Source organism: Kogia breviceps, chromosome 3, assembly GCF_026419965.1.
Source record: "Kogia breviceps isolate mKogBre1 chromosome 3, mKogBre1 haplotype 1, whole genome shotgun sequence".
Taxonomy (NCBI): Eukaryota; Metazoa; Chordata; class Mammalia; order Artiodactyla; family Physeteridae; genus Kogia; species Kogia breviceps.
In genome coordinates this window covers 102,714,336-102,726,989 of record NC_081312.1, presented here as the reverse complement: position 1 = coordinate 102,726,989, position 12,654 = coordinate 102,714,336, and the positions used below count along the sequence as shown (strand labels likewise).

General features: G+C 45.0%; 1 protein-coding gene across 1 annotated transcript; it reads left to right on the top strand.

Annotated features, from left to right (window-relative positions):
• Positions 1–2,308: 2,308 nt before the first annotated feature.
• On the top strand, positions 2,309–4,809 carry IMP3 (IMP U3 small nucleolar ribonucleoprotein 3). The gene has a single exon (XM_059058908.2). It carries the CDS (start codon positions 3,728–3,730, stop codon positions 4,280–4,282), a length of 555 nt encoding a protein of 184 aa, XP_058914891.1. The 5' UTR covers positions 2,309–3,727; the 3' UTR covers positions 4,283–4,809.
• Positions 4,810–12,654: the final 7,845 nt, after the last annotated feature.

Here is a 12,654-nt window from a genome sequence, read left to right as displayed (position 1 = left end):
GTTGAGTGGTCCTCTTGTCTTTTTCTCTATATATTCACTTCTTTGACGATCTCACCCAGGCTCATGGCATCCAACACCATCTTTCTGCCAATAATACCCCAAATTTTAAATCACCAGCCCAGGCCTTTCTCTAAAATACCGGACTCAGGGAATTCCCTGGTGGTCCAGTGGTTAGGACTCTGCACTTTCATTGCAGGGGGCACGGGTTCAGTCCCTGGTCGAGGAACTAAGATCCTGCATGCCGTGAGGTCTGGCCAAAAATAAAAAAATAAAAATAAAAAATAAAATACCAGACTCACATATCTTTCTCCTTGACATCTTCCTTTGAATGTCTAATAGACATCTCCAACCCAACATGTCCAAAATTGAACTTCTAATCTTGCCCCCCAAATCTGTCCTATTTGGTAGCCTTCCCCATCTCAGGTGATGAGTACTTCCTTCCACTTGCTTAGGTCCAAAACTGGAGCCATCCTTTGACCCTCTCCTTATTCTGGGACTCCTCTCTCATTGGCATCTCACAACTGCTTTCCTGGTCCCAGCTACCACCTTTCTTGCGTGCACCACCACAACAGCTTCCTAATGGCCTCTATGTTTCCAGCCCTGCCTCCTGAGAATATGTCTATTCTCAACACAGCAGTCAGAGTGATCCTTTTAAAACATGTTAGATGTCAATTCTCGGCTCAAGACCCTTCAGTGTCCTCATCTCACTTAACCTGAAAACTAAAGTCCTTAAAAGAGCCTATGGAGCCTCTGTTATCTGAGCCCCCTTTCCGCACCCCCTAGCACATTCTGCTCCAACCAAGATGGCTTCGTTATTCTTCTTCTGATATGCCAGGCACATTCCTTTCTTAAGGCATTTGCACTCACTGTTTCCTCTTCCTAAAATGTTCTTCCCCTAGATATCCACATGGCTAACCCCCTATGAAATATCACCTTCTCAGTAAGACCTACCCTGACATGCCCTGTTTAAAATTACAGCCCATCCTCATCCCAAGCCTGCCTATATCCTGCTCAGTTTTGTTTCATGACACTTATCACCTGCTAACATATATAGTTTACTTATTTATTATATTTATTGTCTGGGTAGAAGGAAGTTAACCAAGAGTCCTCCTGCAGACACATTGAGCAAGGGCTGAAGATAGAAGGGAGTGAGGCTGGGGGAATATGAAGGGTGGGGATAAAGTGCAAACTGGGAAAAGGTATTTGCACCATAGATAACTGATTAAGGATTAATATCCAGAACATACAAAGTACACCTTCAAATCAAGTAGAAAAAAGCAAACAATCTGTATGTTTCCTATTGCAGCTGTAACAAATTTCCACAAACTTAGTGGCTTAAAACAACACAAATTTATTATCTTACAGTATTGGAGACCAGAAATCCAAACTGGATTTCACTGGGCTCAAATCAAGGTGTCAGCAAGGGCTGTGTTCCTTCTGGAGGCTCTAAGTAAAATTCCATTTCCTTGCCTCTTCCAACTTCCAGAGGTTGCCCACACTCCTTTGCTCATGGCCCCCATTCATCTTCAAAGCCAGCAATCACACCTCAGACTTCTGTATGTATCATCACATCTCCCTGACTCTTCTGCCTCCCTTTTTCACTTATAAGGACACTTGTGATTACATGAGACTCACCCAGTTAATCCAGGACAATGTCATGGTCTCAAGATCCTAAATTTAATCACATCTGCAAAATCCCTTTTTTCATGTAAGGTAACATTCACAGGTTCTGGGTGAACATCTTTGGGGGGCCATTATTCTACTTACCCCATAATCCAATAGAAAAATACACAAAAGATACAAAGAGGCATTCCATAGAGGAGGAAACACATATGAAACCTTTATTCATCAGGAAATGCAAATTAAAATCACAGTTAAATACCATCACACACTCATCAGATTGGCAAATATTTAAAAAATCTAACAACCAAGTGTTGTCAAGAATGAGGAGCAAAGGGAACTCCCATACAGTGTCAAAGGAATATAAATTGGTACAGCCCCTTTGGAAAACAATTTGGCAATATCTAGTAACGCTCAACATGCACTTTACACATTCATGCATACTTTACATGCGTACTTTACAACTGAGCAATTCAACTTCAAGATGTATACTATTCAACAGAAGCTACTACATATGTGTAACAGGAAACCTACAAGAATTTTAATAGTAGCACTGCTAAAAATATTCCCTCCAAAAAAATCCAACAGGAGATGGATTAATAAATTAGAAACAAACAATGGAATATAATGCAACAGTTTAAAAAAACCCTGCAGCTACAGATAAAAAACTCCACATGATGCGACCTAAGCAACACTTCTCAAATGTCAGTGTGCATACAAATTACCTGGGGATCTGGTTAAATGCAGATTCTGATTCTGTAGGTCAGAAATGGGGCCTGAAATTCTGCATTTCCAACAGCTCTCTGCTGATCCATGGACTACACTTTGAATAAGAAGGTTCTCAGTATTTAGGGATGCATTTACAATGATAAAAGTATTTTCCTTTTTAAATTTTTTTAAATTAAAAAAATGTTTTCTTTTTAAACAAAAAGTAAAAATAAACACTAAATTCAGGAGAGTAGATACCTTTACCTCTCACTGGGGGAGTGGCTGGAATATGTAGATGAAGTGGTCCTGGTGATGCTTTCTTAAACTGGCTCTTGGGTCCATAAGTATTCATTACACTTTGTATCTTACATATGTTACATATAGTATTTTCCATATATCAAATATTATATTTTTAAAAAACAATGAGAAGCGTACAAAAATAAAATAAAATGATAGGCGAAGAAGCTAGATGGCGTCAAAGACTTGGGCAAATAAAGAAGTTAGTCCTGTAGCGCTACACTAAGCTAAAACAGATATAACTAGCAGAAAAAGTGTTAAGTTTGTTAACTAAATACTAAATAACTAAAAACAAACTAATTTAGTTTAACTAAATATCAGAAATGCACCCTGTCAAGCTAATTCGTTTGAGCCCGGATTAAAGGGTCAGCACTTGTACTATCCAAGCTTTTCAAACTTACTGGGTTTTATGAATCACCTGGCATTTTTGTTAACAATACAGATTTCCAGGTGACTCCGGTGTAGATCCCGATTCTGTGGGTGTAGGAAGCAGCCTGGGAATCGGTATTTCATAGGTTCGGTGGCGCCTAGCCCCTCTTGGCAGGGAGAAACCGTTCCGCCCGCCTGCTAATGGACCTGGCGCTAGTGGGCGGTGGGCATTACCCGATCAGCCCCGGCCGGCTAGGGGAGGCCCGCCAGGAGGTGGGAGGACCACCCCCCCACACACACGGTCAGCACAGTAAATTCAACCAAACTAGCGCGACAGTCTCCCCCGTTTCACGGAACTGGCCTCTTAGGCTAGTTTCAGAGAGGCCCTGAATGGCAGAAATCTAAATGAGAGGAAATAATTACGGCACTAGGTGATTAATTCTAGGCAACTTAAAACCGCGCGGACTCGTCTTTGGGGCCTCCCCTCTCGTCCCCGGTGTCTCCCAGCGCTTTTTCCCCGCCTCCCTCAGAGAACGCGAAGAAGAGAAGAATCGCGAGATACGGACGCGGGGCGTGGCCCCACCCTGACCAGTGGAAACAGAGGGCGTGGCACTGAGCCTTTCTTTTATTGGCCCAGGGTCCCCAGGACCGGTCTAGCAGTGCTGAGGCGGAAGTCGCGCGGGCGCCGGAACGCACGCTGAGCCTCGGGTCCTGCAGCTTCCAAGCCGCCGTCATGGTGCGGAAGCTTAAGTTCCACGAGCAGAAGCTGCTGAAGCAAGTGGACTTCCTGAACTGGGAGGTCACCGATCACAACTTGCACGAGCTGCGCGTGTTGCGGCGTTATCGGCTGCAACGGCGCGAGGACTACACGCGCTACAACCAGCTGAGCCGTGCTGTGCGCGAGCTGGCGCGGCGCCTGCGGGACCTGCCAGAGCGCGACCCGTTTCGCGTGCGCTCCTCGGCCGCACTGTTGGACAAACTGTATGCTCTCGGCCTAATCCCCACGCGCGGGTCTCTGGAGCTCTGCGATTTCGTCACGGCCTCGTCCTTCTGCCGCCGCCGCCTGCCCACCGTGCTACTTAAGCTGCGCATGGCGCAGCACCTCCAGGCCGCCGTGGCATTCGTGGAGCAGGGTCACGTGCGCGTGGGCCCCGACGTGGTCACCGACCCCGCCTTCCTTGTCACGCGCAGCATGGAGGACTTCGTCACCTGGGTTGACTCGTCCAAGATCAAGCGGCACGTGCTGGAGTACAATGAGGAGCGTGATGACTTCGATCTGGAAGCCTAGCGGGTCTTCCCTCGCCAGGACTGCATTTTATTGATGGGGAAGCTGAGACCTGATGCCTGAGATTCTATGAAGGCGTCCTCCCCCAAGAGTGTGTCAGCCAAGAACTTGGCTCCTCAGCTACAGGCCCTCACAGAGCCAAAGGGTACGCCCTTTTTCCACAAAATTTTCTTAGCCTTTGGACAATTGGTAATTAAATGACTGCCTTAAGACACAATGGGAAGCGGTTTTGCGCTGCCCTGGGGAATTGTTACATTCTTGTACCTGAAACATTGTAGTGTGAAATGACTTTTTTGGGGGGGCCTACCCCCGCCCTCAGCTTTCCTTTCATTTCTTTGTAGCAGGACAGTGTAGTTTAATTTATATTTAACTCGAATTCTTGCGTTTGTTCGTGATTAAGCTGTGTACAGATGTTGGAGAGTTTGGTCTCAAGTTTTCAAAAAATGGATGAGATTTTAGTGTTCAGAGTCCTTTCTCTTGTTTAAAAGAATGCTCTCCTAATGCCAATAAATTGCCTAACTGCTTTTTAAGTGCAAATTTCTGTCTGGGTTTCTCACATAGGGTCACATCTATAAGTCTCCCTGGCTCAGGAATCCAGAGAAGAAGACTAGAGACAGCAGCGATCTGCCTGTGGGTGAAGCCTGCAGCAGAGCCTGCGTGTGGAGGTTGCAGAATGTTGTACAGGGGTGGGCAAATTTGTCAGTTTACCAATCCCTTCCTCGGAATGAGTGTTTTGGCAGAGCTCTTCCCCACAGGACTTCCTGTTGATATTCCAGCCCCAGGAAATACCATATTAGAGGGCTGAAGTGTTTGCTTGCCTAAGGAAATAATCACCCTGTAGCTTGGCCATCTAGCGGTTAGAAGTGGCCCAGGAGGTTCCTGGAAACTTCTTATGAGTGGAGCCCTCAGGAGGCCCCAGGGCTGCCTTCCCGGAGCAGCACCTGCACAGCCTCTGCCCATTACAGCCTGCCATGGCTCCCTGCCCAGCCTTTAATTTAGACAGAGATTAATTCTAATTCCCCAATTGGACTGGGTTTTACTGAAAGAAGCGAAGGATGGGTTGGGAGTCAGGGAGCCTAGCCTGATGACAGTGGAGGAATGTGAAGCAAGAGGATCTGCTCTAATCCACCCCCCTCACTGGAAGGAGAGTAGGGAGACTACCTCATTTACCCAAGACTTTTACAAGGAGAATAATAGAATGCTAAGACCAATTGATTGTTTTTATGTGTGCCTTCTCCATTTCCCCAGGTGTAAGGCAGCATTTGGTGAAGAAACAAGGGAAGGTGACACTGGGGATGACAGTACTAGCAAATGCTTCTACTGTATGTCAGGCACTAAATGCATTACATATCTTAATCCATTTAATCCAACAATCCAATGACGTGGGGAACCCAATTCTCTACTTTTCAAATGAGGGAACAGAGGCAGAGATGGATCAAACTGCCCCAGATTGTATAGCCAAGAAGTGGTGGAGCTGGAATGCTCCTTTAAGAGTCATGTCAGCTAGCCCAAGGGATACATCAGGATTTAGAGAGAGTCCCTGAATCTTCCAAGCCAGCAGAGAAGCAGCAGCACTAGCCAATGTTGTTGGTCCCCAACAGGGTGCTGTGTAAAGGTTTGAACAAGGAGCAGGCACTGAGCTGCCAAGCCTTGGCTAACATTCATTGAGGCCCTGCCTGTGTTAGGCTACCATTTGCTCTTCCCAACAACCCTGACGGGTAGGTGTTATTCACACCTTTTCAGTTTGGCAAACAGATTTGGGACAAGAACTTGTCCAAGGCTGTGGTTCAAGTCCAGGCTCATGCAACTCCAAAGGCCATGTTTTTTTCAGTGCCATTCCTTTAGGAGAGGAAGGAGAGAGAATCCCATTCATCAGCTCTGGTGGCTGGGCATAATCTTTGCCCATTTGAGGAGTGTCCTCAGGGCTCCCAGGATTAGGGATCTCATCGGGGGAGAGTTTGGTGGCTCTCGAAAGCAGGAACCCCCTGCGGCCCTCCAGCTCTCACCAGGCCCCACAGGGCAAGACAGGTAAACTGGTCCCTTTGGTGTAGTTGAATTCCCGCCCTTATCACCCAAGCAGATACAACTTCAAAGTTCGCTCGAAGGAAACTGGGTTTAGGAACTTAGGAGTAAAATTCAAGATTCTTCAGAAAAGCTATTCCTTTTCTCCTTTGAGGGAAAATGAGAAAGAAATGACTTGCCAGAACCTGTAACCAGAAACTTTGGGCTTAAAAAAAAAAAAAATGGGGGACATCCCTGACGGTTCAGTGGTTAACACTCTGCGCTTCCAATGCAGGGGGTGCGGGTTTGATCCCTGGTCAGGGAACTAAGATCCCACATGCCGCGTGGCATGGCCAAAATTTTTTTTTTTTTTTTTTTTTTTTTTGTGGTATGCAGGCCTCACACTGTTGGGTCCTTTCCCGTTGCGGAGCACAGGCTCCGGACGCGCAGGCTCAGCGGCCACGGCTCACAGGCCCATCCGCTCCGTGGCATGTGGGATCCTCCCGGACCGGGGCACGAACCCATATCCCCTGCTTCGGCAGGCGGACTCTTAACCACTGCGCCACCAGGGAAGCCCTTTTTTTTTTTAATTAAAAAAAAAAAAAAATGGGGGACTTCCCTGGTGGTCCAGTGGTTAAGACTCTATGCTCCCAATGCAGGGGGCACAGGTTCATTTCCTGGTTGGGGAACTAAGATCCCGCATGCCGCCAGGGCAACCAAAAAGAATAAAAAATAAAACTGCAAGACAAGCGATTCAGAAGGAGGCTAAAGCCAGACTGCCAGGTCTGGATTGGGGCTTCTGTGCCTGACTAGCTGTGTAACATTGATTATTTTACTTAGCCTCTCTGTGCCTCCTTTTTCCTTGTCACAAATATATGGTAATAGAGGTTGGGAGGAAAGAATGCAAAATTATTGTTTAATGGGTCCAGAGTTTCTATTTGGGGCAATGAAAAAAATTTGGAAATAGTGGTGGTGATTGCACAACATTGTGAATATAATTGATACCACTGAATTGTACACTTAAAATGGCTAAAATGACAAATTTTATATATATATATATATATATATATATATATATCACAGTTTTTAAAAAGTGAAAAAAAGGGGGGTGGGTAATAATAGTACTGACATTAAAAATTATAGAGAGGGACTTCCCTGGTGGCACAGTGGTTAAAAATCTGTTCAATACCTGGCCCAGGAAGATCCCACATGCCACGGAGCAACCAAGCCCGTGTGCCACAACTACTGAGCCCGCATGCCACAACTACTGAAGCCTGCGCACCTCGATGCTGTGCTGTGCAGCAAGAGAAGCGACCGCAATGAGAAGCCCGTGCATTGCAATGAAGAGTAGCCCCTGCTCGCTGCAACTAGAGAAAGCCTGCACACAGCAACAAAAGACCCAACGCAGCCAAAAATAAATAAATTAATCAATTAAAAATTATAGAGAGAAGTAAATGGCATAATTCCTACAAAGCTCTTAGAGAAGCTCCTTGCGAGTGGTAAAACCCCAAAGCTGAGCTCCCCACCTGCTATCTCTCCCCAGGCCCCAGAAGAATTACAGGGAGCTAAACATTTTACAACAAAAAAGCCTAATGGATTAAAAAAATGTAAACACAGTGGGCAGCAGGGCAAATTGGTACCTTTCAGGAGAGCAGTTTTACAACATGTATCAAGAACCTTAGAAACATACATTATATACCCTTTGACCTAGTATTGCCACTTTCAAGAATTAAGCTTAAATAAATTATGGATATTTGCAAAAAATTAACTACAAGGATCTTCATCACTGTTTATAATAGAATATAACAGAGAAAAATTGAAAATGTATCCACAACGGACTGATTAAATTACTAGATAGCCTTATGATGAAGCTCAACTATTAAAAATTATTGTAGCAAGATAGTTAAGGACTCAAAAAGTTAACAGTTAAATAAAACTTAAAACAGTACCAATAGAATCCCCATTGTTCTGAAGACAAATATAAGCATAGACAAAATAACGGTTATAATATTGTCTCTCTGGGTAGTGGTATTACTGGTGATTTTAATCTTTTTCTTTGTGCTTTTCCGTATTTTCCAACTTTTCTATGAAGACTGTGTATTACACTGAGATAAATATTACAGTTTTGTGTGATCTCAGTCTGAAGTTTATATACCTGTGGCAGGTTTTGGGAAAAGAAACATTTAGCTTTAAAAAGCAGTGTCCTTAATCAAAGAGCAACTGAAATGGTCTCATTAAAAGAGAGGAGTGACACTAACCTGGCTGCCCTCAGAAAGAGGCTTGGACAAAGAGTCTACTGAGCTGAGAATCATTTCTCCCCCAAATTCAGTGAGTCAAAGAAAGGTCAGCTTGGGAATTCCCTGGCAGTCCAGTGGTTAGGACTCAGTGCTTTCACTGCCAGGGCACAGCTTCCATCCCTGGTTGGGGAGCTAAGATCCCACAAGCCATGTGGTACAGCCAAATAAAATAAATAAATAAATAAATAAATAATTTTTAAAGTAGATCCTTTAAAAAAAAAAAAGTAGATCCTCAAAGTTTCTCATCACACGGAAGAAAAAAAAGAAAGGTCAGCTTTCCTCAGCCTCTGGGAGCCTGGTGTGCCATCACAACTTAGGCCAGCTTCCTAGAGGGATTAAGTATCTAGATAACAGAAGCAAAAGTTTTATAAAACTCTGTGATGCCCTTTGGTCTTTCCTATTCCTTTTATTATTATTATTATTATTATTTATTTTTTTAAATGCAGGTCGCAACCTACTAAATTATTTCACAATCCACTGATGAGCCACTGATGTGTCAAAACCTTTTGTTGAAGTTTGATGACCCCTCAACATTTTCCAAATTACAGTGGTACTTTAACTTGGAATATTTAAGAAATTGCTGGACTTCCCTGGTGGCACAGTGGTTAAGAATCCGCCTGCCAATTCAAGGGACACAGGTTCAAACCCTGGTCCAGGAAGATCCCACATGCCACAGAGCAACTAAGCCCATACCCCACAACTACTGAGCCCACGTGCCACAACTACTGAAGCCCGTGCACCCAGAGCCCGAGCTCCACAAAAGAAGCCACCACAATGAGAAGCCCATGCACCGCAACAAAGAGTAACCCCCACTTGCCGCAACTAGAGAAAACCCGAGTGCGGCAACAAAGACCCAATGCAGCCAAAAGTAATTTAAGTTAAATTTTTTAAAAAAAGAAATTGCTGTTTCCAGCTATTGAGTCAGAACATTGGCTCCATCTTTTATTATTTTTAAAAATATTTATTTATTTATTTGGCTGTGACAGGTTTTAGTTGCAGCATGTGGGATCTTTTAGTTGCGGCATACGGTGTCTTTAGTTGCAGCATGAAGGATCTCTAGTTGCGGCATGTGGGATCTAGTTCCCTGGCCAAGTATCAAACCCAGGCACCCTGCATTGGGACTGCGGAGACTTAGCCACTGGACCACCAAGGAAGTCCCTTATTAACTATTTGATTACAAATAAGCTACCTCCCACCTCAGAGCCTGTTTCCTTATCTGTGAAATGGAGATAATGTGAAGATATCACAAAGCCCTCTAATGAGCTTGTATGCCCAGATGGATTCTTGGGCAGGCCTCATTGTCAAGTGATGTCCAAGAGACTCCGGCTGGATCTGGAGAATCAAAATTATAGGACCAAGCAGATCTGGGAGCACTGTGGATGAAAGCAGGTCCCAGACTGCCATCCCCTGCAAGGCCTGCTGCCTCCCTCCCTGACCTCCACAGGATTTTGCACGTGAGCTATGTCAAGGTAAAAATGTCTCTGACCACAATAGTCACCAGCTGCTGAGGGTTTGGGGCTGAGCAACCCAGAGGAGTAGCCAACAGAAGGGAAGAGGAGAGCTCAGGCCTCAGTCTATAAGGAATTAGGTCAGAGCTTTTGGCAGTGCCCAGTTCCATGCCAACCTAGTCACATGTACCTCTGGTCTTACCAATTTCTGTATCAGTTATCTACTGCCTCAATAATGGTGTGTAACAAACCCAACCCAAAACTCAAGAGCTAAAACAATAAGCGTTTATTTAGCTCATGAATTTGCAGGTCAGCTGGGTACTTCAGATCTTTGCTGGGCTCACTTAGAGTTTGTGATTGAATGTGTGTTGGATTAATGACTCTGCTGACCTTGACTGTGCTTGCCCTTAAGTCTGGGGGTAGGCTGGCTGGCTGTCAGCTGGTCTAGGATGCCTTGGCTGCGGTAACTGTGGCAACTTGGCTAGGATGCATTTGTCTCATCCTTCAGCAGCAGCAATTAACCTGCATGACATTTTAATATTACTCTCAAGTTGCCTGTGGTGGGTATGACTACCCAAGATAGTGGCTCAGGCACAATGGAAAACTAGCTATATCACCACCATGGCCCCCAGGATGAGGCCCTGCATACAGTAGGTAATTAATAACTGCTTCAAATTCTGCCTCTTTGTTGTGACCAGCTAGACTGGGATCAAGGTGAGGCAAGGGAGGCACCTAGGGCACTTGTCAGACCCCAAGAATGAGCACTTCCTTAAATTTTGCACCCTAGGTCCTAAAACTGTGCACTTCAGATTGGGACTTGAACCCACGTGCCGGGACTCGAACCCAGCCAAAACTCTGATTGGGACTTGAAACCAAGCGGCCGGGACTCGAAGCCGGCTGAAACCCAGTCTTCCAACTGTGATCACACACCTGGTTTCAGGACTTAATGAAGCTCAGGTTCTTGATGTCTCATTGCAGAAAGAATTCAGTGAGAGACAAAGTGATAGGTGAGAAGTGGATTTATTTAGAGAGAAAGACACTCCACAGACAGAATGTGGGCCATCTCAGAAGGTGAGAAAAGGCACCAAGGTATGGGTTGTCAGTTTTTATAGGGTTGGGTAATTTCTTTTTTTTTTTTTTGAATTTTATTTTATTTATTTTTTTATACAGCAGGTTCTTATTAGTTATCCATTTTATACATATTAGTGTATACATGTCAATCCCAATCTCCCAATTCATCCTACCACCACACCCCCCACTCCCCTGCCACTTTCATAGGGGTGGGTAATTTCATAGGCTAATGAAAGGGAGGAGTATTCCAACTATCTCAGGAAGGGGCGGGGATTTCCAGGAATGGGGCCACCGCCCACTTTTTGATCCTTATGGTGGGTCTTGGAACTGTCACAGCACCTGTGGGGTGCCATTTAGCTTGCTGATGTGTTACAGTGAGCATATACTGAGGCTCAAGGTCTAGTGCAGGTCGACTTGTCTCCCATCTTGGACCCATTTGGTTCTAATCAATTTATGTCATGTCCTCGGGCTATGTCATTCTTTCAAAGGTTGTGCCCTGCCCCCTTCCCTCCTGTTTCACTCCATTTGCCTCTCCTTAGCTCCAGCCCTGGTGATAGGCATGGTGCTCTCAAAGCAAGGAAGAAATGAGTACAGAGGAGACACGGTCCCTATCCTGAGAGGACAGATGCTACAGTAAGCTGGCTACTTACATCTCTGGGTTCAGCTCTGGGCTCGGCCAGCCCAGCCAGGCCTCATGCTGTGTTTTCCAAGGTCTGGTCATTCTGAACCATTATCACACCATTTGCCATAGCCACTTCCCACTTGTATTATAGTATAGTAAAGAATTTAACTTTGCCCCATAAGGTCATCACCCTTTCTTCTGGGAGGTAATCCCTAAACCTTTGGAATGTCATGTCTGTTAGGAGTGTCTTTGTTTGCCTGGGGTCCTTGGAGCAGTCAGATAACGACAATGTGACTAAGGGTAGGGCTCTGAGCCACACTCACAATATGATGGAGGGTGGGAACTTTGGGGCAGCAGCTGGGCTTCTTGAGGGGGCTGAAAACTGCCCCCAGGTGGACCCTTAACCATTTCTGTGTAATGGAGCCCCAATAAAGACTCTGGCCCAGTGATCTTCTCTGGGTGGCAGCACTCCATGAATATTGTCATCCATGGACGCTGGCAGAGGAATGCTGTTCTGACCCCACAGGGAGAGGACAATGGAACCTCTTCAGTCTGGACTTCTTCCCTTGGGTGGCTTAAATCATATCTTTTCCCTTTCCCATAACTGAGAATAACAACTTTCAGTGAGTCTTTCTAGTGAGTTATCAAAGCTGAGGGTGGTTTGGGGAACCCTGTGAATTTGCAAGTGCTGTCAGAAATGACGACAATCTTATGTGGACTGAACCCCCCCATTTTGCATTTGGCTAACTCTCACAACTATTATTTTCTCAATCATTTTCTTTACGTTATCTTTCTTTTCTTTCAACTTAAGTTTATTTTAAAAGGAAACTGCCCAGGGAAAAGCTTTAAGGATGTTAATCTTCTAGAATCGCACATTCAGGTCTAAGAGAGAAGGCAAGACAAATCACTTTGATGCTTTTGGACTTAAAAGTGAAT

What these genes read in the sequence shown, in the direction of transcription:
- IMP3 (XM_059058908.2), top strand. Translation starts at nt 3,728, where the DNA reads ATGGTGCGGAAGCTTAAGTTCCACGAGCAGAAGCTGCTGAAGCAAGTG.